General features: G+C 55.1%; 4 protein-coding genes across 11 annotated transcripts in view; 1 reads left to right on the top strand and 3 right to left on the bottom strand.

Annotated features, from left to right (window-relative positions):
• LOC126939141 (anaphase-promoting complex subunit 11) overlaps positions 1-24,350 on the top strand; it is a 94,659-nt gene that overhangs the window by 28,350 nt on the left and 41,959 nt on the right. The window lies entirely within an intron of this gene.
• Positions 1-24,350, bottom strand: part of MCRIP1 (MAPK regulated corepressor interacting protein 1) — a 69,547-nt gene that overhangs the window by 17,080 nt on the left and 28,117 nt on the right. The window contains exon 1 of one of the 4 annotated variants that reach the window (XM_050764081.1): positions 23,859-23,862. The exons of 2 other annotated variants lie outside the window; for them this stretch is intronic. The gene's annotated coding sequence lies outside the window, so the exon portion shown is untranslated. Of the gene's footprint in view, positions 1-23,396; positions 23,401-23,858; positions 23,863-24,350 lie in introns of those variants that run through there. One more of the 4 variants, XM_050764078.1, reaches the window with a different exon arrangement.
• OXLD1 (oxidoreductase like domain containing 1) overlaps positions 1-24,350 on the bottom strand; it is a 157,610-nt gene that overhangs the window by 123,868 nt on the left and 9,392 nt on the right. The window contains exon 1 of one of the 2 annotated variants that reach the window (XM_050764095.1): positions 6,276-6,279. The exons of the other annotated variant lie outside the window; for it this stretch is intronic. The gene's annotated coding sequence lies outside the window, so the exon portion shown is untranslated. Of the gene's footprint in view, positions 1-6,275; positions 6,280-24,350 lie in introns of those variants that run through there. 2 annotated transcript variants of the gene reach the window in all.
• On the bottom strand, positions 4,315-23,933 carry P4HB (prolyl 4-hydroxylase subunit beta). The gene is made up of 11 exons (XM_050764030.1): positions 23,592-23,933; positions 22,460-22,666; positions 17,257-17,390; positions 16,942-17,079; positions 8,455-8,559; positions 8,151-8,276; positions 7,575-7,775; positions 7,022-7,142; positions 6,711-6,892; positions 6,286-6,372; positions 4,315-5,245 (listed from the first exon to the last, which is right to left on the bottom strand). The coding sequence occupies exons 1-11, from the start codon at positions 23,740-23,742 to the stop codon at positions 5,165-5,167; spliced, it is 1,533 nt and encodes a 510-aa protein (XP_050619987.1). The 5' UTR covers positions 23,743-23,933; the 3' UTR covers positions 4,315-5,164.

Raw genomic sequence — 24,350 nt, 5'->3', positions numbered from 1 at the left:
CCATCGGGTGAGCCTGTCTGGCGACCCCAAGCAAGCCCCTGTGTCCCTCCTGCTGAAGGTGAGCTGAGAGCATGCAGAGCTTTTGGTTTGGGGGTTTCTGTCTGGATCACCGAAGGGATTGGTGCCCGAAGCCTCACCAGTCACAACAGATCCCTTGAAAGCTATTTTTGTGCCTTTTATTCTAATAAGGATGTGGGAACCGTGTGTGCTACGCCATGATGGACACTCCCTGGAGCTCCTCACCCTTGGAACTTTCCATCAGAAGCTGGCCGTAAACAGTCGTACCTGCTCACCGTGGGGAGAACGTGCTGCTCTTGCAGCATGACGTCAGAGCAAAACCTGTCTTCGTGGAGTTTTGTCCCTGATTCTTCTTGGTCCATATGAGCTTGCAAATTGACCTAATTTGCGTGATTTTAAGTTTCTGCCTTCTGGAGGATGAACTAGAACATCTAATTCACAAGGTTTACCATCCAACTTTTAAAAGTCCAGTGAGGCCTGGCTGGGCTCAGTAGCTCATGCCTGTAATCCCAGCACTTGGGAAGGCCAAGGTGGAAGGATCACTTGAAGCCAGGAGTTCAAGACCAGCCTGGGCAACATAGGGAGACCACCTTCTCTTCAAAACATTAAAAAATTTGCTGGGCGTGCCTATGGTCCCAGTTACTTGGAATGCTGAGGTGCAAAAGATTGCTTGAGCCCTGGAGTTTGAGGCTGCACTGAGCTACAGTCACACCACTCCACCCTAACCTAGGCAACAGAGCAAGACCCTGTCTCAAAAAAAAAAAAAAAAAAAAAAAAATGTCCAGTGAATGCAACCAGCAGTGCTTGCAAAAGCACTCAGGAGACCCTGTTAGAAAAGTCTGCTGAAGCCGGGTGCAGTGGCTCACGCCTGTAATCCCAGCACTTTGGGAGGCCGAGACGGGCGGATCACGAGGTCAGGAGATCGAGACCATCCTGGCTAACACAATGAAACCCCGTCTCCACTAAAAATACAAAAAAATTAGCCGGGCGTGGTGGCGGCGCCTGTAGTCCCAGCTACTCGGGAGGCTGAGGCAGGAGAATAGCGGGAACCTGGGAGGCGGAGCTTGCAGTGAGCCGAGATCGCGCCACTGCACTCCAGCCTGGGCGACAGAGCGAGACTCCGCCTCAAAAAAAAAAAAAAAAAAAAGAAAATCTGTTGAAGCCGGGTGCAGTGGCTCACGCCTGTAATCCCAGTACTCCAGTACTCTGGGAGGCCAACGTGGGTGGATCACCTGAGGTCAGGAGTTCGAGACCAGCCTGGCCAACATGGTGAAACCCCGTCTCTACTAAAAATACAAAGATTAGCCGGGTGTGGTGGTGCATGCCTGTAATCCCAGTTACTCAGGACGCTGAGGCAGGAGAATCGCTTGAGCCCAGGAGGCAGAGGTTGCAGGGAGCTGAGATCACAGCACTGAACTCCAGCCTGGGCAACACAGTGAGACTCCGTCTCAAAAAAAAAAAAAACGGGAAAAGTCAGTGCAGGTCGCACTGCAGTCCGGCAGGAGGCAGGAGGGTCAGCCTCGGGCTAGAAGGGCCCTTCCCTCCCTGAGGTCAGAGGACCCCCAGGGTATAGTACATAGGTCTGGCAATCACAGTTTTAGGCTCCAGGCCAGTGGCTCCCTGGCATCTGGAGGGACAGAGGGTTGGGAAGTCCCAGGCTGCTAAGCCCTAACCGCCTCCCCCCAGAGCCTTCAAAGTCTCCCTACTAATCCAGCAGTACAGCCAGAGAGGTTTTGGACATTGCCCCACCACCTTCCAGCAACAGCCAAGCCCAGGAATGTGCTCATCAGCTGCCTCTGCAAAACGGGAAAGGTATCAGTGACTCCCTCGCCTCCCCAGAGCACATGACACCAGGGCTCCGGGCAGCTGTGCCATGTCCCAGCGTTCTCTCCGGAGGGTCAGCTCCCCACACAGCGGGTCCACAGGGTCACTGCACCCCATCCCACAGCCAGGGAGCACAGGAACAAATACAGCCCACCCCTTTAGCTGTGACTCAAGACAGTCTCCCTCCTCAGAGACCCTGCAAGGAGCCACAGCCCTCGGGGCTCTGCTCACATCTTGGGGGCAGAGCTGACATCCTCCCACGGCACCTCCAGATGCCTGTGCCCACTCTTCCGTGAGTATGTGGCTCACTGTGTCGCAGGACCCAGGCATGACATGCAAACCCAGCTGAGGCCGTGGAGCTGAACTAGCCAGAAACCAGCCCCAACATGGGCTGCCTCCAAAACCCACAGAGCTAGGGTCCAGGGCAGATGGCAGCACCCAGACTGCCGAGCTGGTGTGAGCCGTGTTGGGCCAACGACATGTGGGCAAACCGGGCTGGTTGGTGCTGGCAACGTGCTGACACAGCTCCTCGCGGCATGCTGGCCGGATACCCCACAGCCTAGAGCGGAGGCAGGAGCGGGAGCGGCCGGGTTTGTGAGGGCCCGTGGGGCTGGTGAGGGCGGTAGCGGGGAGAACGGGAGAACTGCACCCCCAGCAAGGCCTGGTCTGGCTTGAGAGCTGTCTCTGGCTCCAGCAGCTGCAACCAGCCCACAAGCTCGGGAACTGGGAGGACACCCGGGAATCTCAGCGGTGCGGAAGCTCGTACTCCGGGAAGCATGTCAGCACGTGAAGTTGGCAGGGCTCAGAGTCACAGGCAGGGCTCCTCAAGGCAGCCTGGTGAGAGCCGCTTGTTCTGTCCGAGCTTCCGAGGGCCAAGCAGCCTCCCTAGAGCCACAACTCCACCCCCACTCCCTCCTGCACCCTCGGGCTCCTTCCTCCTGCCTCACCTGTCCTCTGAGACCACCATGAGCCCTGCTGGATCCTCAGGGCCTCTGCTGTTGCCCTCAGTGGAACCCACAGACACCACAGAGCTCCTGTTGCCTCCCCTGCAGAGAAGCAGCAAATCCAGGCTCAGCAGAGCCATCGCCCAGCCCTGCACACAGGCCGCAGCTTTCTGTCTGCAGAAAAATCAACTGTTGGCTGGGCGCGGTGGCTCATGCCCGTAATCACAGCACTTTGGGAGGCTGAGGTGGGTGGATCACGAGGTCAGCCAGCAGATCCTGGCTAACACAGTAAAACCCTGTCTCTACTAAAAATACAAAAAATTAGCCGGGCGCACGGTGGTGGGCGCCTGTAATCCCAGCTACTCAGGAGGCTGAGGCAGGAGAATCACTTGAACCCAGGAGGTGAGGCTGCAGTGAGCCGAGATAGCACCACTGCACTCCAGTCTGGGCGACAGAGCAAGACTCTGTCTCAAAAAAAAAAAAAAAAAAAAAAAAAAAAAAATCGACAGTCTATGTGTTTTTCTGTACGTGAAGCACAAGAGCGCTGAGATTAAGCCAAATTACAACTTAGACCAGAAGATGGCCGCGCGCGGTGGTTCACACCTGTAATCCCAGCACTTTGGGAGGACGAGGTGGGCGGATCCCAAGGTCAGAGAGATCGAGACCATCCTGGCTAACACGATGAAACCCCATCTCTACTAAAAATACAGAAAAAAAAAAAGTTGGCTGGGTGTGGTGGTGGGCACCTGTAGTCCCAGCTACTCGGGAGGCTGAGGCAGGAGAATGGCGTAAACCCGGGAGGCGGAGCTTGCAGTGAGCCGAGATCGCGCCACTGCACTCCAGCCTGGGTGACAGAGCGAGACTCCGTCTCAAAAAAAAAAAAAAAAAAAAAAAAAAAGACCAGGAGATTCTTCTTTTTAGAGACAGGGTCTCACTCTGCCACCCAGGCTGGAGTGCAGTGGTACAATCTCGGCTCACTGCAGTCTTGACCTCCTAGGATCAAGCGATCCTCCTGCCTCAAACTCCCGAGTAGCTGGGGCTGTAGGTGCAAACCATGCCCAGCTAATTTCTAGTTTTTCGTAGAGACGGGGTCTCCCCATGTTGCGCCAACACTGGGATTCCAGGCGCGCGTCCCTGCGCCCAGTCCAGCCTTTATTGTGTGAAGGGTTAGTGGTAAGCGGGACACCCTGTTCCTCTCATCCGCCCTTAAAGCCTGAGTCCACCTGATTTCTCGTCACTCCACGGCAGGGATGGGAGGGAACGACCTGGAGTCTGTGAGCATCACGTGGGGCTGGGTGGCTCTACCCATGTCCACATCCAGGGTCCAGAATCACAGACGCCCCATCACAGTCCAGGTGAAGCAGCCGGCAGGCAGGGAGACGGCGCCTGTTTCTGCATCTGCACCTCGCTCCAGGGGCGCAGCCTCTCAACGCCAGTGACCCCACCAAGGCCTGGCAGATGGCCTTGGCGTCAGCATTCCAGCCCAGCTCCCCAGGCTTGGCGAGATCATAAACCCGAGGCAAGAACAGGTGGTAAAATTTAAACTTTATTTGTCCAATGTGTTCAATTCCAGATTGTGAATTAGAAATGCCTCAAGAACTGTCAACGTCTGATTCAGCTCCAGCATCCTTGGCCACCTCCCCGCCTGGGAGTCAAGGGTCCTGGTTCTGCCTCAAGCAGGCCACGAGCCATGCTGTAGAGAGGCCAGTGGTCACAAGCAATGAGCCCACGACAGGATGCGGAGCCCTGGCTTGAGGGAAGGGGAAGGCCTAGGCCTGTGCTGGGCTCCAGGGCTGGCAGCCACCAGCCCTTCCTCCAGGCATGGGGGACACCCTGACAGGATCTGGAAGTCTCCATTTACCCAAAAAATGCAAGAGCCATGATCAGTCATGGCAACACTGCACGCGGTGCTGAGTGACCGTGTCCAGTCTGGCTCCATCCCTCCCGCACGGGGGACAAGCTTCTCCAAAGAAGCCTGGCCAAGGTGGAACAAATACCCTGATGTCGAAAAATGTCTAAAAATCCCACAAATGGAATTTTCAAAGAGAGCAGAAACCTCCCGCAGGAGGGAGGCAGCGAGACTCTGAACACTCCAGCGAGCACTCTGGACAGACCCATAAGTACATCACGGTTTCAAGAAACAAGCCCCAGCGGGGTGGGCTGCCTGGAGATGGATCCCTTTCCAAAAACCGAAAAGCAGAAGGAAGAGATGGGGGTGAATGGACGGTGTGTGGGGGCGAGGTGTCACTTCAGAAAGGTTCCCTGGGTTTCCGGCGACGCCCTCCTTCAGATGAGGGCCGCAGGCTTCAGAGGCGTGCGCTGCTGCTGGGTGTGCAGCCCCGAGAGGTCTCGGCAGCGCCCGGGTCTGGCTTTCCGTCTTACAGTTCATCTTTCACAGCTTTCTGATCATCATCTTCCTCCATGTCTGGCTCCTCTGCTTCTTCCAGGTCCTCGAGATCCTGGGATACAGGAAAAGGTGGGGGACACGTTGGCTGCAACGGCTGAGGCTGCCGGCACCCAGCACCCCACGATGCTCACACTGGGGACCAGCCGGCCACGTTGGACATGGCCACCGGCCACTGGAGCAGCCAACCCTGGTCTTTACGAGATACACGGGGTCTTCCCAGGAAGAGTGAGGCCTGGGGGATTTCTACCTATAGCAGGATGAATCAGAGCCCCCACTGTGTCAGGAACCCTGGGAGTCCCAGCTCAGCCTCGGACCCTTCCACTGGGCATGGCAGGCATATGTGTGCCTCCCAGCTTGGCACCATGGAGCCTACAGAGAGTTCACATCTTGGCAGGGACAATAGCCCCAGCATGATGTTCAGGCAGTCACCGCTGGCGTGACCCTTCTACTTCCAACCCTCAGGCTCTGGCCAGCGACAGACCACAGGCAGCACAAGGGGCCGGCCTCCGTCCCCCGCCTGGGCAGGGTGTTTCCAGCTCCCACTGTGCACCAGCACTCCCAGCAGGCCCTGCCAGCCTAGACTGACCATGCCCTCATCTCCCTCACCATGGTCAAGCACCCTGCCCCTGCCACATCCTCCCAACACCAGCCCTCCTGCTTCTCCAGCAGAGTCACCACTGCTGCTGGCCACGTGCTGACAGGCAGGACTGAGCTCCTGAGGGCGTCAGACCCATGTCTGCTCCCTTGTGCCCAGGCTCCGCCAGCGGGCTGGGGATGGACATGTGAGTCCAAGTTAGCAGCGTGTGAGGAACCGGTGCCACGCGTCTGAAAAGGTTTTCTAAGCAAAATCTGGTTTGTAAGATGTCTTTGACCTCGCCCCCTAAAGTGCTGGCCAGGGAGAGCTGTTTCAGCAGAGTGCTGGGAGCACATCCCTTGCCCTGCTGGGCAGAGGTGTGGAGCCCCAGAGCCCTGGATGCACAGACGTGCCTCCGACAGCACCGTTCTCATCACAAGCCAAGCCCAAGTGGGCATGTCCCATGGGGCCGCGGGGCTGAATCCCAGAGACCGGCCCAGGGCTGTGACCCCACTCACGTCATCATCCCCTGCCCCATCCTGGCCACCGCTCTCCAGGAACTTCTTAAAACCATCCAGTGTGCGTTCCCCATTGTAATCGATGACCTGTGGAAGACAGGGATGAGTGCAGGGGCTGGTCCTGGCCCAGAACCAATCTCCCAGCATTGGCTCCTCCTCCCTAGAGAAAGGCAGAGCAGGCCCGGCCCGGTGGCTCACGCCTGGAATCCAGCATTTTGGGAGTTCAAAACCAGCCTGGGCAATATAGTGAGATCCCATCTCTCTCAAAAAAGAAAAAAAGGTGGGTGCTTCTGAAGGAGCTCCCACAGCTCTTCTTCCACCCAACTAGCCCCAGGCTCCTTCCAGACAAAGCAGCACCCAGGCTGGCGTGGAGACCATCGCTCTTCCCAGGGCCCGCCCCGGCCCCATCTAGAGGGAAGGCGCACCGTCCTGTCGACGCTGGCTGGAAAGAACTTGAGTGTGGGGAAGCTGTGCACTTTGATGGCCTCCACCTCGTTGGCGGTCGAGTCCATCTTGGCGATAACGATGTTCTCATGGTCCTTGTACGTTTCTCCCAGTTTATCCCAAATGGGAGCCAACTGTTTGCAGTGACCACACCACGGGGCATCTGAAAAGAAAGCAGTTCTAGGATGTGTCCTGGACCACAAAGTCGCTGGCAGATGCTTCCCCGGGAGTCCGCACACCTCCCGCGTGCCCTGGGGGCACAGACCTGGGAAGCTGAAGGGGCAGCACTTACAGAACTCCACGAAGACGTTCTTGTTCTCGTCAAAAGCCACCTCTTCAAAGTTCTTCCCAACAAGCACCTTCACAGGCTGCTTGTCCCAGTCCTCCGGCAGCTCCTGGCTCATCAGGTGGGGCTGGAGGACAGGCAGGGCACCGTGAGGGGCGGTGCCGCCTGAGGGACCACAGAGCTCCACAACCCTCACCCCTGCCTGGCTGAGGTGCACGGCTGCCCTTGGCATCACCAGGATGGCAGCCGCGGAAGCCAACAGTGCCAAGAATCCAGGAAGAGAAGGCTGAGCCAGTGGGCTGGGCCCAATGAGCCCACGTAGGCCACACCCTCGCCCGCCAGGAGGCTTCCCTGAGGAGCATCTGGGCCAGCAGTGTCAACAAGAGGGCTCCTATAGGTCCCCAAGGGTGTGACAATAGTGGTCTTCACACGATCTTGGGCTCCGTCCTCTTATCTGAAGACCTTACTTTGAGGATGAAGCCCAGGACACTGAGAGCCCAGACCCCCTAAGGTGGCAGCTCTATCTGGGGGGCAGCCCTGGCCCGGGATGCGCCCGCACCTTGATTTTGCCCTCCAGGAAGCGGTGACAGAACTCTGTGATCCTCTCTGCTGTCAGCTCATCCGATTCGGGCTTGTACTTGGTCATCTCCTCCTCCAGGGTGATGAGGCGCACAGCTGGGCACTCTTCCTTCTTCAGGCCAAAGAACTCCAGGATGCGCTGGTTGTCCGTGTGGTCGCTGTCGATGAAGATGAACAGGATCTGGGGGAGAAAAGGAGGTTGCACAGGTGAGGGAGATGGCTGGCCTCTGCCTCCAGCCCTGACGTCACTCAGACGGTGCGGGAGACGGCTGGCAGGCTAGCCTCTGCCTCCAGCCCTGACTTCGCTTGGAAGCAGATCATGCCCCTGGTGCCTTTCCTCCAACCTGGACTCTGGGGTTGCCCAACCAGACCAGCAGGTGACTGGGAGCAGAGGTCTGGCCTGGCTGGCCCCTCATCTACATCCAGGCTCTCCTGAATCGGGTGCCTGGTCTGGTCCAGGAGGCAGCCTCAGGAAGGCCCCACACTTCTGTCACCTTAGGAAGAGTCGTACTGTTCCCTGGCCCCGCCCCACGAGCCACCCGGAGGAGCAGCTCACCTTGCCCTTAAAGCTCTCAGCTGCTGTTTTGAAGTTGCTCAGTTTGCCGTCATAGTCAGACACACTCTTGGGCAGGAACAGCAGGATGTGAGTCTTGATTTCACCTCCAAAAATCTTCGGGGCTGTCTGTGTTATAAACTTAAGTTACTGGGTCTGAGTCACACGCTGTTAACGCAGAATGTTCTCCCAACGGCCTCCAATGCTAGATGCTGGACAGCAGTGGTGACCAGGAGCCTCATGCTACCCCCAACCCACTCCTCCCCATCCCCAGCCTGGGGGATGCATGGCAGCAAGGGAGCCGCACCTGCTCGGTGAACTCGATGACAAGGGGCAGCTGGTTGTATTTGATAAAGTCCAGCAGGTTCTCCTTGGTGACCTCCCCTTCAAAATTGTTCCGGCCTTCATCAAACTGTGGACAGAAAGGGGGCCCTGACTGAGCACTGCTGCCAGGAGCACAGCCCCCGGGCCCGCATCTCCCTGGATGTGGGAAGTCACAACAGCCAGCAGCCCTGCCCTCCTGTGGCGTTTCGAGCCACAGATCCCAGCAATGGGTATAGGACATGACTGTTCCCTGACAGCCAGACTGGCTCTGGCCACGGCCTTATGGCTGCCAGTGAATTCAACAGCTGGTTTTACATCCACAACTTGAGCCTGGTGCATGTGGTTCCAGCAACCTTTGAAGTGTGGCCCATCCCCAGGGCCCCCAACCCTTTCAGGGCACCCATGTGGTCAAAGCTATTTTCTTTCTTTTTTTTTTTTTTTAAGACGGAGTCTCGCTCTGTCACCCAGGCTGGAGTGCAGTGGCCAGATCTCCGCTCACTGCAAGCTCTGCCTCCTGGGTTTACACCATTCTCCTGCCTCAGCCTCCCGAGGAGCTGGGACTATAGGCGCCCGCCACCTCGCCCAGCTAGTTTTTTTTGTGTTTTTTAGTAGAGTTGGGGTTTCACCGTGTTAGCCAGGATGGTCTCAATCTCCTGACCTCGTGATCTGTCTGTCTCAGCCTCCCAAAGTGCTGGGATTACAGGCTTGAGCCACTGCGCCCGGCCCAAAGCTATTTTCTTTTGTATTTATTTTTGAGTCAGAGTCTCACTCTGTTGCCCAGGCTGGAGTGCAGTGGCACGATCTTGGCTCACTGCAACCTCCGCCGCCCGGGTTCAAGTGATTCTCCTGCCTTAGCCTCCCGAGTAGCTGAGACTACAGAAGCCCGCCACCACGCCCGGCTCATTTTTTTTTTTTGTATTTTTAGTAGAGATGGAGTATTTTAATAGATAGTTTCACCATGTTGGCCACGAAGGTCTCGATCTCTTGACCTCATGATCCACCTGCCTTGGCCTCCCAAAGTGCTGGGATTACAGGCGTGAGCCACTGCGCCCCACTGGTCAAAGCTGTTTTCACACCCACACTTCTCTAGCCTTTGCACTCTCCCGCTCACGTGCTGCGGCACAGATCCACAGAGGCTGCTGGCTGTGTGGTGTCGCAACAGCGGGAGGGCGGGAGAGGAGGATCCTGCTGGAGGAATCTAAAACACCACTTAGCAGTAAATTGTTTTTGTCTGGGAAAAATTAGTTTCCATAAAGGTGTGATTTATGATAACATGTAATGGGATGATTATTCTTTTAAATTAACTTGGCCACAGTGGCTTACGCCTGTTAAGTCCAGCATTTTGGGAGGCCAAGATGGGTGGACTGCTTGAGGCCAGGAGTTCGAGACCAGCCTGGCCAACATGGTGAAACTCCATCTCTACTAAAAATACAAAAATAAGCTGGGCGTGGTGGTGGGCACCTGTAATCTCAGGTACTTGGGAGGCTGAGGCAGGAGAATGGCTTGAACCCGGGAGGCGGAGATTGCGGTGAGCTGAGATCGCGCCACTGCACCCCAGCCTGGGCAACAAGAGCAAAACTGTCTCAAAAAAAAAAAAAAAGGGCTGGGTGCAGTGGCTCACACCTGTAATCCTAGAAGTTTAGGAGGCTGAGGCAGGTGGATCACTTGAGTTCACGAGTGTGAGACCAGTCTGGCCAACATGGTGAAACCCCCACTCTACCAAAAATACAAAAAATTAGCTGGGTGTGGTGGTGCGCATCCATAATCCCAGCTGTTTAGGAGACTGAGGCAGGAGAATCACTTGAACCCAGGAGGTGGAGATTGCAGTGAGCCAAGATCGTGCCACTGCACTCCAGCCTGGGCAACAGAGCAAGACTCTGTCTCAAAAAAAAAAATACGGCCGGGCGCAGTGGCTCAAGTCTGTAATCCCAGCACTTTGGGAGGCCGAGACGGGCGGATGATGAGGTCAGGAGAGCGAGACCATCCAGGCCAACACGTTGAAACCCCGTCTCTACTAAAAAATACAAAAAACTAGCCGGGCGAGGTGGCGGGCGCCTGTAGTCTCAGCTACTCGGGAGGCGGAGCTTGCAGTGAGCTGGGATCCAGCCACTGCACTCCAGCCTGGGCGACAGAGCAAGACTCCGTCTCAAAAAAACAAACAAACAAACAAACAAAAACAAAAATCAGTTGGGTGTGGTGACACCTGCCTGTAATCCTAGCTACTCGGGAAGCTGACGCAGGAGGACTGCTTGAGCCTGGTAGGTAGACATTGCAGTGAGATCGCACCACTGTACTCTAGTCTGAGTGACAAGAGTGAAACAGGCTGGGCGTGGTGGCTCACGCCTGTAATCCTAGTACTTTGGGAGGCTGAGAGGATCACCTGAAGCCAGGAGTTTCATAGCAGCCTAGTGCAACATGGTGAAAGCCCGTCTTTACTAAAAATACAAAAATTAGCCGGGCATGGTGGCGGGTGCCTGTAATCCCAGCTATTTGGGAGGCTGAGAGGCGGAGGATGCAGTGAGCCAAGATCGCGCCACTGCATTTGAGCCTGGCAACAGAGTGAGACTCTGTCTCAAAAAATAAAAAATAAATTAAATAAAGAAATAAAATGGAAGAAACAAAAACATTTTTTACATTCTTAGTTCTAGTTTCTAATACAACAGATCCTGAAAGGCACAATCCACATGCCCGTAAGGCTCTGGCGATCCCTAATAATGTGAGGCAGCTTCAGGGAGTCAGTCCTCAGGCCACAAGATGGAGAGGCTGTGGCGGCCCAACCACGAGGGGTCAGTCTGCAGCTGAGGATGTGGCCTCGGCTCAGGCTCAGAGAGGTGCTCCTGGGCTGAGGCTCTTCAAGTGAGAATTTTGGGTGAGCCTTCCATCATTCCCTCTGAACTACATTTTTATTTTAAAAATTTATTTTATTTTTTTTATTTTTTGAGATGGAGTTTTGTTCTTGTCACCCAGGCTAGAGTGCAACGGCGTGATCTTGGCTCACTGCAACCTCCACCTCCTTAGTTCCAGCGATTCTCCTTGCCTCAGCCTCCCAAGTAGCTGGGATTATAGGCATGTGCCACCATGCCTGGCTAATTTTTGTAGTTTCAGTAGAGACAGGGTTTCACCATGTTGGCCAGGGTGGTCTCGAACTCCTGACCCCAGGTGATCCACTTGCCTTGGCCTCCCAGAGTGCTGGGATTACAGGCGTGAGCCACTGAGCCTGGCCCCCAATTTTTTTTTTTTTTTGAGATGGAGTTTCACTCTTGTTGCCCAGGCTGGAGTGCAGTGGCAGGATCTTGGCTCACTGCAACCTCTGCCTCCCGGGTTAAAGTGATTCTCCTGCCTCAGCCTCCCAAGTAGCTGGGATTACAGGTGTGCACCCCCACACCTGGCTAATTTTGTATTTTTAGTAGAGACGACGTTCCTCCATGTTGGTCAGGCTGGTCTTGAACTCCCAACCTCAGGTGATCCGCCTGCCTTGGCCTCCCAAAGTGCTGGAATTACAGGCGTGAGCCACCGTACCTGGCCCGAACGACTTTTTAAAAATTTTATTTATTTATTTAGAGATGGAGTTTCACTCTTGTTGCCCTGGCTGGAGTGCAATGGCATGTTCTCGATCTTGCCTCATTGCAACCTCCGCCTCCCAGGTTCAAGTAATTCTCCTGACTCAGCTTCCCAAGTTGTTGGGATTATAGGCATGTGCCACCATGCCCGGCAAATCTTGTATTTTTATTAGAGATGGGGTTTCTCCATGTTGGTCAGGCTGTTCTCAAACTCCCGACTTCAAGTGATCCGCCTGCCTCGGCCTCCCAAAGTGCTAGGATTACAGGCATGAGCCACCACCACATCCAGCTAAAAAAATTTATTTTACTTTTATGTTTTGTAGAGACGGTCTTACTATGTTGCTGAGGCTGGTCTCGGACTCCTGGCCTCAAGCAATCCTCTTGCCTTGGCCTCCCCGAGTGCTGGGATCACAGGTCTGAGCCACCAAGCCTGGTACCCTCCCCTCATTTGAGAGAGAGTCTTGCTCTGTCGCCCAGGCTGGAGTGTAGTGGCGCAATCTCGGCTCACTGCAAGCTCCACCTCCTGGGTTCATGCCATTCTCCTGCCTCAGCCTCCCGAGTAGCTGGGATTACAGGCGCCCGCCACCACACCCGGCTAATTTTTTGTATTTTTAGTAGAGATGGGGTTTCACCGTGTTAGCCAGGATGGTCTCGATCTCCTGACCACCTCGTGATCTACCGCCTCGGGCTCCCAAAGTGCTGGAATTACAGGTGTGAACCACTGCGTCCGGCCCCCTCGAACTTCTTAAATGAGACTTGGGGAAATGAATCACTCATCCTTTCTTACTGGCCATTTCTCCTTATGCGTCCTCAGAGTTACTTCGAAACCAGGTGCCATTTCCTGCTCTTGTGCACGCTGTGCCCAGGTCACCCTGACTGGGCCTGACCACCAAAGAGCTGATACTAAACCAGGCCAGGAGCACCAGTCACCCCTGCCCAAGCCCGAGGGGCAGAGACTTCCAAGCCTGCTACATCTTCCCCAGAGGGGCAAAGGTGGATAAAAAGAGGCAGAAAAGCCAAGGTCAGGAGGCCCTTGGAGGGAATCCTTTGGAACACGAGCTGCTGATCACATCTGGGCTCCCAGTGGCACTGGTGGGCTCGCACTCTGCCCACGAGTAACACTGGGCTGCAACTGCAGGCAAACAGAAAATCCCCCCCAGCCCTGCAGAACGTCTCCGGCTCCCTCCAGAGTGTCAGGTGCTGCCTACATCATCTCGTGCCAAGAAGCCAGGAGGAGACACTGCCGCAGCTGTCCCAAGGCTGCCATCGTTTCAGCAGAGATGCCACATCACACTCGATCATGCTCTACTGTGGTAAGGGAAACTGGTCCCCTTAGCAGGGCACAGCAGCAGGAGGCCAGCCCTGCCAGGCCACAGTGACAAACAACACAGAAAGGCCCAACGCAGGCCAGGTGATGTAGCTCACACCTGTAATCCCAATGTTTTGGCAGGCTGAGATAGGAGGATTGCTTGAGCTCAGAAGTTTGAGACCAGCCTGGACAACACGGTGAAACCCCATTTCTACAAAAATATTAAAAAATAGCCAGGTGTGGTGGCGCACACCTGTGGTCCCAGCTACTCAGCAGGCTGAGGTGGGAGGATTGCTTGAGCCCAGGAGGTCGAAGCTGCAGTGAACTGTGATTGTACCACCGCACTCCAGCCTGGTAACAGAGCAAGACCCTTTCTCAAACAACAACAGGCCCAGTGCTGCCGGCTGGTGGAGAAGACAAAACGAAATATCAGCTCTCACACCCATGGTCCCAGTGACCAGCGGCCCCCGCAGAGGCTTTCCTGGGCTGCAGTGCCCGCTAGGGAAGGAAGGGAAGAGCAGGCAACAGCGGGCCACACGAGAGCACCTGACTCAGCCAGGCTGCCCACTGTGGCCACTGAACACACAGGAAGACCTCACTCACTTTGAGGGATGGAAGTTAATAGCCTGGAGGAAAAGGAACAAGTTGGACTCATCCTCTCAGCTGTGGGGCGAGCTCTGACTTCTAGCGCAGCCCCTACTGTGTGCACAGCACAGGGGGCCGGGCTTCTGCCTGCAACCACCACATTCACCATCACAGACACCTGGGCCACCTTCGGTGGGCAAGAAAGCACCACCCACCAACTGGCATCAGACCCAAGTGGGGTTGTCTGTGCCCAGCTCTAGTGGACTCCAGAGAATCGAGGCAGAATGGTAACCTGTGGGGAGCCCACATGGATGGCCACGTGTGAGCCCTGGCAGGCAAGAGCAACGAAACTGCCCTCCCGCCTTTGCGGACACATGACCACCAAACTGTCCACAGAGTCCAAACGGCCACTCCAGACATCCAGGGCACTGAAGGAGCTGTGGGCTGTGTGACAAAACAGGGTTCGCAAGTTTCATGGGCCCTGGAGAAAGTCTCCCCCAGAACCCAAGTTTCAAGACAAGACTCGGAACCTTCTCTTTTTTTTTTTTTTTTTGAGACGGAGTTTCGCTCTTGTTGCCCAGGCTGGAGTGCAATGGCATGATCTTGGCTCACCGCAACCTCTGCCTCCCGGGTTCAAGCAATTCTCCTGCCTAAGCCTCCCGAGTAGCTGGGATTACAGGCATGTGCCACCACGCCCGGCTAATTTTGTATTTTTAGTTGAGATGGGGTTTCTCCATGTTGGTCAGGCTGGTTTTGAACTCCCGACCTCAGGTGATTCGCCCACCTCGGCCTCCTAAAGTGCTGGGATTACAGGTGTGAGCCACTGCGCCCGGCCTGGAATCTTCTTTCTAATAAAAGCTCTAAAAAGACCTTTGCTTCCCTCAACTTTATCCAACACCACACTGGCTTTTTCTAGTTAGATGTTAGTTTCCTGGGCACCCTGCAGTGGTGACTGTGTCATTTAGAAAAACCCTCTTCCTTTCAGGAACGTCAGGAAAACATCTCCTGGTGAAGAGCATCTACTGTCTTGAGTTCTCTTGAGGAAGTGGCTGCAAAAACAGCTAAGTGACAAGAACAAGGACGTGGAAACAAGCCGTCCTGACCCACCCACACCACACTCCAGGAAGGCTCCACCCTCCCTCCTAACCGGTCCCAAGGAGTGCTGGATGCTCAGTGCTGACTACAGAAAGTGAACAGGTTGGTGGCTCACGCCTGTAATCCCAGAACTTTGGGAGGCCGAGGCGGGTGGATCATGAGGTCAGGAGATCAAGACTATCTTGGCAAACACGGTGAAACCCCGTCTCTACTAAAAATACAAAAAATTTAGCTGGGCTTGGTGACGGGCGCCTGAAGTCCCAGCTACTCGGGAGGCTGAGGCAGGAGAATGGCGGGACCCGGGAGGCGGAGCTTGCAGTGAGCCGAGATCGCACCACTCACTCCAGCCTGGGCGACAGAGTGAAACTCTGTCTCAAAAAAAGAAAAAGAAGGCCGGGCACAGTGGCTCACGCCTGTAATCCCAGCACTTTGGGAGGCTGAGGCGGGTGGATCACGAGGTCAGGAGATGGAGACCATCCTGGCTAACACAGTGAAACCCTGTCTCTACCAAAAATATGAAAAAATTAGCCAGGCGTGGTGGCGGGCGCCTGTAGTTCTAGCTACTCAGGAGGGTGAGGTTAGAGGATCACTTGAGCCTGGGAAGCACAAAGTTGCCGTGAGCTGAGATTGCACCACTGCGCTCCAGCCTGCGTGGCAGAGTGAGAAACCCTATCTCAAAAAAAAGGGCAGCCAGGCGCGGTGGCTCACGCCTGTAACCCCAGCCCTTTAGGAGGCCGAGGTGGGTCGATCACCTGAGGTCGGGAGTTCAAGACCAGTCTGACCAACATGGAGAAACCCTGTGTCTACTAAAAATACAAAATTAGCCAGGCATGGTGGTGCATGCCTATAATCCCAGCTACTAGGGAGGCTGAGGCAAGAGAATCGCTTGAAGCCAGGAGGCGGAGGTTGTGGTGAGCTGAGATCGTGCCATTGCACTCCAGCCTGGGCAAAAAGAGCAAAACTCCGTCTCAAAAAAAAAAAAAAAAAAAAAAAAAAAAAAAGGGCAAATGGGGCTGGGTGTAGTGGTTCACGCCTGTAAATCCCAGCACTTTGGGAGGCTGAGGCAGGCAGATCATGAAGTCAAGAGATTGAGACCATCCTGGCCAACATGGTGAAACCCCATCTCTACTAAAACAAAAATTAGGCCGGGCGCGGTGGCTCAAGCCTGTAATCCCAGCACTTTGGGAGGCCGAGACGGGCGGATCACGAGGTTAGGAGATCGAGACCATCCTGGCGAACACGGTGAAACCCCATCTCTACTAAAAAAAATACAAAAAACTAGCCGGGCGTGGTGGCGGCGCCTGTAGTCCCAGCTACTCGGGAGGCTGAGTCAGGAGAATGGCGGGAACCCGGGGGGCAGAGCTTGCAGTGAGCTGAGATCCGGCCACTGCACTCCAGCCCAGGCGACAGAGCCAGACTCCGTCTCAAAAAAAAAAAAAAAAAAAAAAAAAAAAATTAGCTGGGCATGGTGCACACCTGTGGTCCCAGCTACTTGGGAGGCTGAGGCAGGAGGATCGCTTGAACCCAGGAAGTAGAGGTTGCAGTGAGCCAAGATTGCACCACTGCACTCCAGCCTGACAACAGAGCAAGACACCGTCTCAAAATAATAAATAAATAAATAAACAAGGTAAATGTTGTTACATGTTTTATCCTAAATGGAAAAAAAAAAAAAAACAAACTAACAGTCAAAAGCAGCTCTTCTGGGATGGCTGTGGCAGGAGAGTGGCCAGAGGGCCCACAGCTGAATGCAAAGGCCACAGGTGTCAGTGCTGCCTACAACCCAACTTGGCAAAGCTGCAGAACATACCTATTGGGCCAAAGGTGCCAGGAGCAAGGTTCCCTTAATGATAAGGAGAGCAACGCCACCCTCTGCAGACCAACCCCGGAACTAACGCGGGCAGAGCTGCCTGGGCCCACTCACCTTCTTAAAGAGGACAACCCCATCTTTGTCGAGCTGGTATTTGGAGAACACGTCACTGTTGGAAGTGATCCCAAATGGTATGTCATCGATGGCCTCTGCCGCCTGCAAGAACTGCTTGGCAGAGTCTGACTCCACGTCCTGAACGAGGAAGGAAAAGCAGAGGTAGTCACAAGCCCACAGCACCAAGCAGTAGGGGCAGACCCTGTAATGCCTGGGCCCGGGGGGGACACATGCAGAACTGCCAGCCGTAGCCGCGGACCCCTCCTCAATGGATGACAGAAAAAAGAAAGACTGGAATGACGCTCTGGTCTCTACCTTGAAGAAGCCGATGACAGCCACCTCGCTGGACTCCACCAAGGACTCTGCAGCTGCGCCGTCAGGCAGGGTGGTGGCAGCCGGGCCCGTGCGCTTCTTCAGCCAGTTCACGATGTCATCAGCCTCTCTGCCAGCTAACCCCAAACAAATGTAGGTTCCACTCTCAAACAGGGAGTGCCGCCCGCCCTGCTGGGCCTGTTCCTGTCTCTACTCTCTGCCAGCCAGGTTGAGGACACCTGACTCACCCTAAGCAAGATGTTTTCCCACCACGGAAGAGGTCTGGTGTCATCGGCCCGCCTCCTAAACCCCAGTGTATATGAGACTGTGGTTGTGTTTATGGCGAGTGGGGAGGAAAGAGGATGATTCTCTCTATGAATAACAGGATCACAAACTCATTTTTTTTCTCTGATCTCTCGGCATTTTGTTTTCTCTTTTGACACAGGGGCTCACTCTGTTACCCAGCTGAAGGCAGGATCTTGGCTCACTGCAGCCTCCACCCAATGGGCTCAAGCAATCTTCCCAACCTCAGCCTCTCAAGTAGCTGGGGTACAGGTGCATGCTATGATACCCAGCTCATTTTTGTATTTATTGTAGAGACAGGGTTTTGCCATGTTGCCCAGGCTGGTCTTTAACTTCCGTGCTCAAGCACTTTGCTCACCACGACTTCCCAAAGTGCTGAGATTATACGCATGAGCCACCAATCCCAACCTTTTTTTTTGGAAGACAGGGTCTTGCTCCGTCACCCAGGTTAGAGTACAGTGGCATGATCATGGCTCACTGCGACCTCGAACTTCTGGGCTCAAGCAATCTTCCCACCTCAGGCTCCCAAGTAGCAGGGACCACAGGCATGTGCCCCCACACCCAGCTAACTTTTTTTTTTTTTTTTTTGAGACAGTTTCACTCTTGTTGCCCAGGTTGGAGTGCAATAGTGCAATCTCGGCTCACTGCAACCTCCACTACCGGGTTCGAGCAATTCTCCTGCCTGAGCCTCCCGAGTAGCTGGGGATTATAGGTGCCCACCACCACACCCGGCTAATTTTTAGTAGAGACAGGGTTCCCCATGTTGGCCAGGCTGGTCTCACTCCTGACCTCAGGTGATGCACCTGCCTCGGTCTCCCAAAGTGCTGGGATTACAGAGGTGAGCCACTGCACCCGACAAATTTTTCTTTTTCTTCTTTTTTTGGAGACAGAATCTACCTCTGTCGCCCAGGCTGGAGAGTACAGTGGCACAACCCTGGCTCACTGTAACCTCCTCCTCCCAGATTTAAGTGATTCTCCTGCCTCAGCCTCCCAAGTAGCTGGTATTACAGGAACCCGCCACCACGCCCAACTAATTTTTGTATTTTTAGTAGAGGCGGGGTTTCACTGTGTTGGCCAGGCTGGTCTTGAACTCCTGACCTTGTGATCCGCCCGCCTCGTCCTCCCAAAGTGCTGGGATTACATGCGTGAGCCACCGTGCCTGGCCAATTTTTCTATTTTTTGTAGAGATGGGGTTTTGCCATGTTGCCCAGGCTGGTCTCAAACTCCTGGGATCAAGCAATCCACCCACCTCGGCCTCCCAGTGCTGGGATTACCGGGATGAGCCACTGTGCCCAGCCCCAGCTAATTTTTCTTTTTTTTTTTTTTTGAGACGGAGTCTTGCTCTGTCGCCCAGGCTGGAGTGCAGTGGCGCAATCTTGGCTCACTGCAAGCTCCACCTCCTGGGTTCACGCCATTCTCCTGCCTCAGCCTCCCCAGTAACTGGGACTACAGGCGCCCACCACCACGTCCGGCTCATTTTTTGTATTTTTAGTAGAGACGGGGTTTCACCATGTTAGCTGGGATGGTCTTGATCTCCTGATCTCATGATCTGCCTGTCTCAGCCTCCCAAAGTGCTGGGATTACAGGCGTGAGCCACCGTACCTGGCCTGCCCCAGCTAATTTTTCTATTTTTTGTACACAGGGTTTCACCATGTTGCCCAGGCTGGTCCTCTGCATTTTAAAAATTTTATTTTATTTATTTATTTATTTATTTATTTTTTGAGATGGAGTCTTGCTGTGTGGCCCAGGCTGGAGTGCAGTGGCGCAATCTCGGCTCACTGCAAGCTCCACCTCCCGGGTTCACGCTATTCTCCCGCCTCAGCCTCCGAGTAGCTGGGACTACAGGCGCCCACCACCACGCCCGGCTAGTTTTTTATATTTTTAGTAGAGACGGGGTTTCACCATGTTAGCCAGGATGGTCTCGATCTCCTGAACTTGTGATCCACCCGCCTCCCAAAGTGCTGGGATCCACTCGGCCTCCCAAAGTGCTGGGATTACAGGCTTGAGCCACCGCGCCCGGCCTAAATTTTTATTTTTTGAGACGAAGTCTTACTCTGTCGCCCAGGATGGAGTGCAGTGGCACGAGATCAGCTCACTGCAACCTCCATCTCCCGCGTTCAAGTGATTCTCCTGTGTCAGCCTCCCGAGTAGCTAGGATTACAGGCGTGCACCACCATGCCTGGCTAATTTTTGTATTTTTAGTAGAGATGGGGTTTCACTATATTGGCCAGGCTGGTCTCGAACTCCTGACCTCAGGGGATCCACCCATCTCAGCCTCCCAAAGTGCTGGGATTACAGGCATAAGCCACCGCGCCCAACCTGCTCCGCATTTTCTAAATTTTCTTTGACATGTACATTAATCAAACACACATGTTCTCACCCGGGAGTCTGACATGAGGCCTCATCTTAGAGAGGTGGTCAGTAACTCAAAACTCAGTACCAGTTTTTCTACCTGTGGGAACAGGCTGACACCTAGTCCACCTAACTCCCGCCTCCTAACTTATCCCAGGCATTTCAGAAGTTCTCGCCAAGGGCCCACTCTACGTGTCTCCCAGACTAGGAAGATGACACAATTTATGCCACCAAAGGCAATCAAACGACAGAGAAGAAACCTACTCCTCCTGGGAGACTGAGGCTAAGGAATGCTGACCCTTTCCCTCTTAGAACTTGACTCCTGGCCGGGCGCGGTGGCTCAAGCCTGTAATCCCAGCACTTGGGGAGGCCGAGACGGGCGGATCACGAGGTCAGGAGATCAAGACCATCCTGGCTAACCCGGTGAAACCCCGTCTCTAGTAAAAAAATACAAAAAAATAGCTGGGCGAGGTGGCGAGCGTCTGTAGTCCCAGCTACTCGGGAGGCTGAGGCAAGAGAATGGCGGGAACCCGGGAGGCGGAGCTTGCAGTGAGCCGAGATCCGGCCACTGCACTCCAGTCTCGGCGACAGAGCGAGACTCCGTCTCAAAAAAAAAAAAAAAAAAAAAAAGAACTTGACTCCCTGGTCCGAACGGGGAAAACCCCATTCAGATGTAGAAGGATTCTGCCAGTGCTAACAAGACGGTCACCAGTAACAAGTGGATTTAGGAGTGCTCATCTCATCTGCAAACCTGAGTGTTAGTGACAGAACCACGGTGACTTTGCATACAGCACTTCCCATTCCAAAAGTCAACGTGTAAAAAATGGGAACATCAATCACGCCTGTAATCCCAGCACTTCGGGAGGCTGATGCGGGGGGATCACGAGGTCAAGAGATCGAGACCATCCTGGCCAACATGGTGAAACCCCATCTCTCCTAAAAATACAAAAATTAGGCCAGACATGGTGGGTCACGCCTGTAATCCCAGCACTTTGGGAGGCCGAGGCGGGCAGATCACGAGGTCAAGAGATTGAGACCATCCTGGCCAACATGGTGAAACCCCATCTCTCCTAAAAATACAAAAATTTAGGGCCGGGCGCGGTGGCTTAAGCCTGTAATCCCAGCACTTTGGGAGGCCGAGACGGGCGGATCATGAGGTCAGGAGATCGAGACCATCCTGGCTAACATGGTGAAACCCCGTCTCTACTAAAAATACAAGAAAATTAGCCGGGCGTGGTGGCGGGCGCCTGTAGTCCCAGCTACTCGGGAGGCTGAGGCAGGAGAATGGCGTGAACCCGGGAGGCGGAGCTTGCAGTGAGCCGAGATCGTGCCACTGCACTCCAGCCTGGGGCACAGAGCAAGACTCCGTCTCAAAAAAAAAAAAAAAAAACAACAAAAATTAGGCCGGACGCAGTGGCTCACGCCTGTAATCCCAGCACTTCAGGAGGCCGAGGCGGGAAGATCAAGAGGTTAAGAGATTGAGACCATCCTGGCCAACGTGGTGAAATCCCATCTCTACTAAAAATACAAAAATTATCCAGGCTTGATGGTATGCACCTGTAGCCCCAGCTACTCAAGAAGTTGAGGCAGGAAAGTCACTTGTACCCGGGAAGCGGAGGTTGCAGTGAGCAGAGATCACACGGCACTCCAGCCTGGTGACAGAGCGAGACTGTCTCAAAAAAAAAAAAAAAAAAAAAAAAAAAAAAAAAAAAAAAAAAAAAGAAAATAAAAGAAAAAAAAGAGAGAACATCAAAACAGCCAAGTGAGAGGCAACCACAGAGTTTGCTGCCACTAGAACAGGACAGGGCACACCTGCTTAAGGGGACAACCTTGCTAACACTAGAATGAACTGCTTTCGGGCCGCCCATCATGTGCATCTGACGTGCCACAAAACTGGTTTTACAGATGAGTCTTCTTTTGCCACAGTCACTGATTTGGCTACACAGGGGCTCGGCCTCCACGAAGGCAGCTTCAGAGGTGGCAGATGAGCAGCTGAGGGCCTGTGCTACAGACAGAGCGGGTGGGCTTGGATTCGAGGTCTGCTACCGACAGGCACAATGCTGTTACTCAGCTGCTCTAAGCCTCAGCCCTTTGTCTGGGAAAGGCCTGCCTCACAGAGAGGATGCAAGGAGAAATCACCCAAGCACATGGCGCGGCAGCTGGCACGCTACAAACAATAGCTAGCAGGTGTCACCCCAAGAACTACAGCTACGCTGCTGCTCCTAGGAAGAGGGGGCAGCACAAAGAGCCCATGTGGCCAGAAAGGCACCAGTCTCCTCTCCTCGCTAGTCAGTCTCCAGACAGACCTCAGTCAGCCGACCCCAGAGTGGCACCAGACAAGACAGGTTCTCTACTCGAAGGTTCTTCCAGGATGAAAACTTTCTTCACAGGACCCTCAGGACACAACGAGGAGAACCCGGCCTGAGGAACGGGATCCCTCCAAGCCTCTGGAACCCGGCCTCCCCACCGCTCAGACTACTGCCTGTGCCTTTCCAAGCCGGCAGACCAGTCCCTCTCTAAAGACAGTTCAAGGGCAGTGCCACAGCCACACCTGTATATTCCTTGGGGGAAGCCGTGTCTCCGTTCCTGAAGAACTTGATGGTGGGATAGCCGCGCACGCCATACTGCTGGGCCAGGTCAGACTCCTCCGTGGCATCCACCTTGGCCAACCTGATCTCGGAACCTTCTGCCTTCAGCTTCCCAGCGGCTTTGGCATACTCAGGGGCCAGAGCCTTGCAGTGGCCACACCAAGGGGCATCTGGAAGCGGAAATGAGATGCTAGAAAGCAGCCTTGATTTCTCGGCACTGCTTCCCTTTCTCCTCTGGCACTTCCCTTCATAAAAACCTTATCTACTCACCAAGATAACCCCTCCTAACGCACAAGGCTGAGCTGATAGCCTGGTGCTCTTGGGCAATATCAGGACAGAGGCCGTGAACGACAAACCACTACCAACCAACACCAGCGCCCACTCTGCTATGTCACCGTCAGCACAGGAAGACAAGCCTCTCAATGGTTGCTGACTTCTTATTACCTGTAGGCAACCAAGGCAAGGGTCTCCCTAGAATTTCCCTTTAAGAGTACAGACAAAAGTGAAGACGTGAACGTGGCGGCCTGTACCAGCACTGGCTGTGAGTACGGGATGCACATCCGTGCACACAGGCCCTGAGTTGCTTAGAGTGCGGGAATAAGACGATCTGTCAACAGAGTTAGCAACTGTGTCCGGCACAAGATTCCCACCCCAGGGACAGAGCTCAAATCCTTATGGACGTGAGGAAGGCTTCGGATTCTCGTCCGAGACACCATCGGAATGACTACTGTGGCAAGGTGAAGGTGGGGTGGGCAGGAGCGGGGCGCCTTCCGGGTCGGCCCCCGGGGAAGACTCGGCAGGGCTGGACCCTGGCTTGCTCTGCTGGCTCACACAGGTCGATCCTGTTCTTCTCGCACTAACAGGAAGATACTGCCGTGCGCAGGGCGCGTACCTGGACGACCCCCCGGCTCCCAGCCAGGCTCTCATCCCCGAGAAACCCCCGACACGGCCCCCAAGGCGGCCAAGAAGGGCGCCCTTCAGTCCCGGGCGCGCCGAGGATCCCGACCCCGGGGGCGGCCGGGCCGTGCCTGCGTCCCAGAGCCTGGCCCGACGGCCCCGAGCCCCGCCCGCCCGCCCGCCAGGCCCGGCGCTCACAGAACTCCACCAGCAGGTACTTGTGGGCCGCCAGCGCCTCCGCAAAGTTGCTTTTCCGCAGCACCAGGACGTGGTCCTCCTCCTCGGGGGCGTCGGCGTACACCCGGGCGGCCGCGGCCACGGCCAGGCACAGCAGAGCGCGGCGCAGCATGTCGCACACGGAGCAGGCGCGGCGCTTCGGTTGGCGCCGCCGGGACAGCGGGGGCGACGAGAGCGCGCGCCGGTCCCGGCCTCGCCTTTATAAATCCTGGGTCCGGGGCGCGCCTGCCCCCCTGCCCGCGCGCGCTGGCCGCGGCGCGCACGCGCCCCTGGGCCCGCCTTCGATTGGCCGGCGGACTTCGAGGCTCGTCTTTGCCGCTCTCGGATTGGACACTCACACTAGGCCCGGCCCCGGATTCGGAAACGCTCCTGAGGCCTCCCCGGCCTTCGCCCGGGATTGGCCGAGGACCTCGCGCTCGCTGTCTTTCTTAGCCTTTCATTGGCTGCCGACGAGAACTTTTTCTGCCTTGGCTTCTAATTGGTGGCTTTCTCCCACACCTTCTACGGGTCTGGAATGGCTGCCACTTTCGGTAGCCGGAGCTCTGCGCCTCCTGATTGGCCAAGAGATGCGCGCACTCTGCGCGTTCCTTCGTCGAACGTGGCAGTGGGGCGGAGTTCCCAGTCTAGGGGCGGAGCTGCGGCTGCGCCTCCGAAACCCCTCGTGTTGCATTCTGACTGGACCGCGTACCCAACTGGCACGCCCCCTGGACCCCGGGCCGG

Source organism: Macaca thibetana, chromosome 16, assembly GCF_024542745.1.
Source record: "Macaca thibetana thibetana isolate TM-01 chromosome 16, ASM2454274v1, whole genome shotgun sequence".
NCBI classification, from domain to species: Eukaryota; Metazoa; Chordata; class Mammalia; order Primates; family Cercopithecidae; genus Macaca; species Macaca thibetana.
Note: the sequence above shows the minus strand (reverse complement) of the source record. Positions and strands in the feature narration are given on the sequence as shown.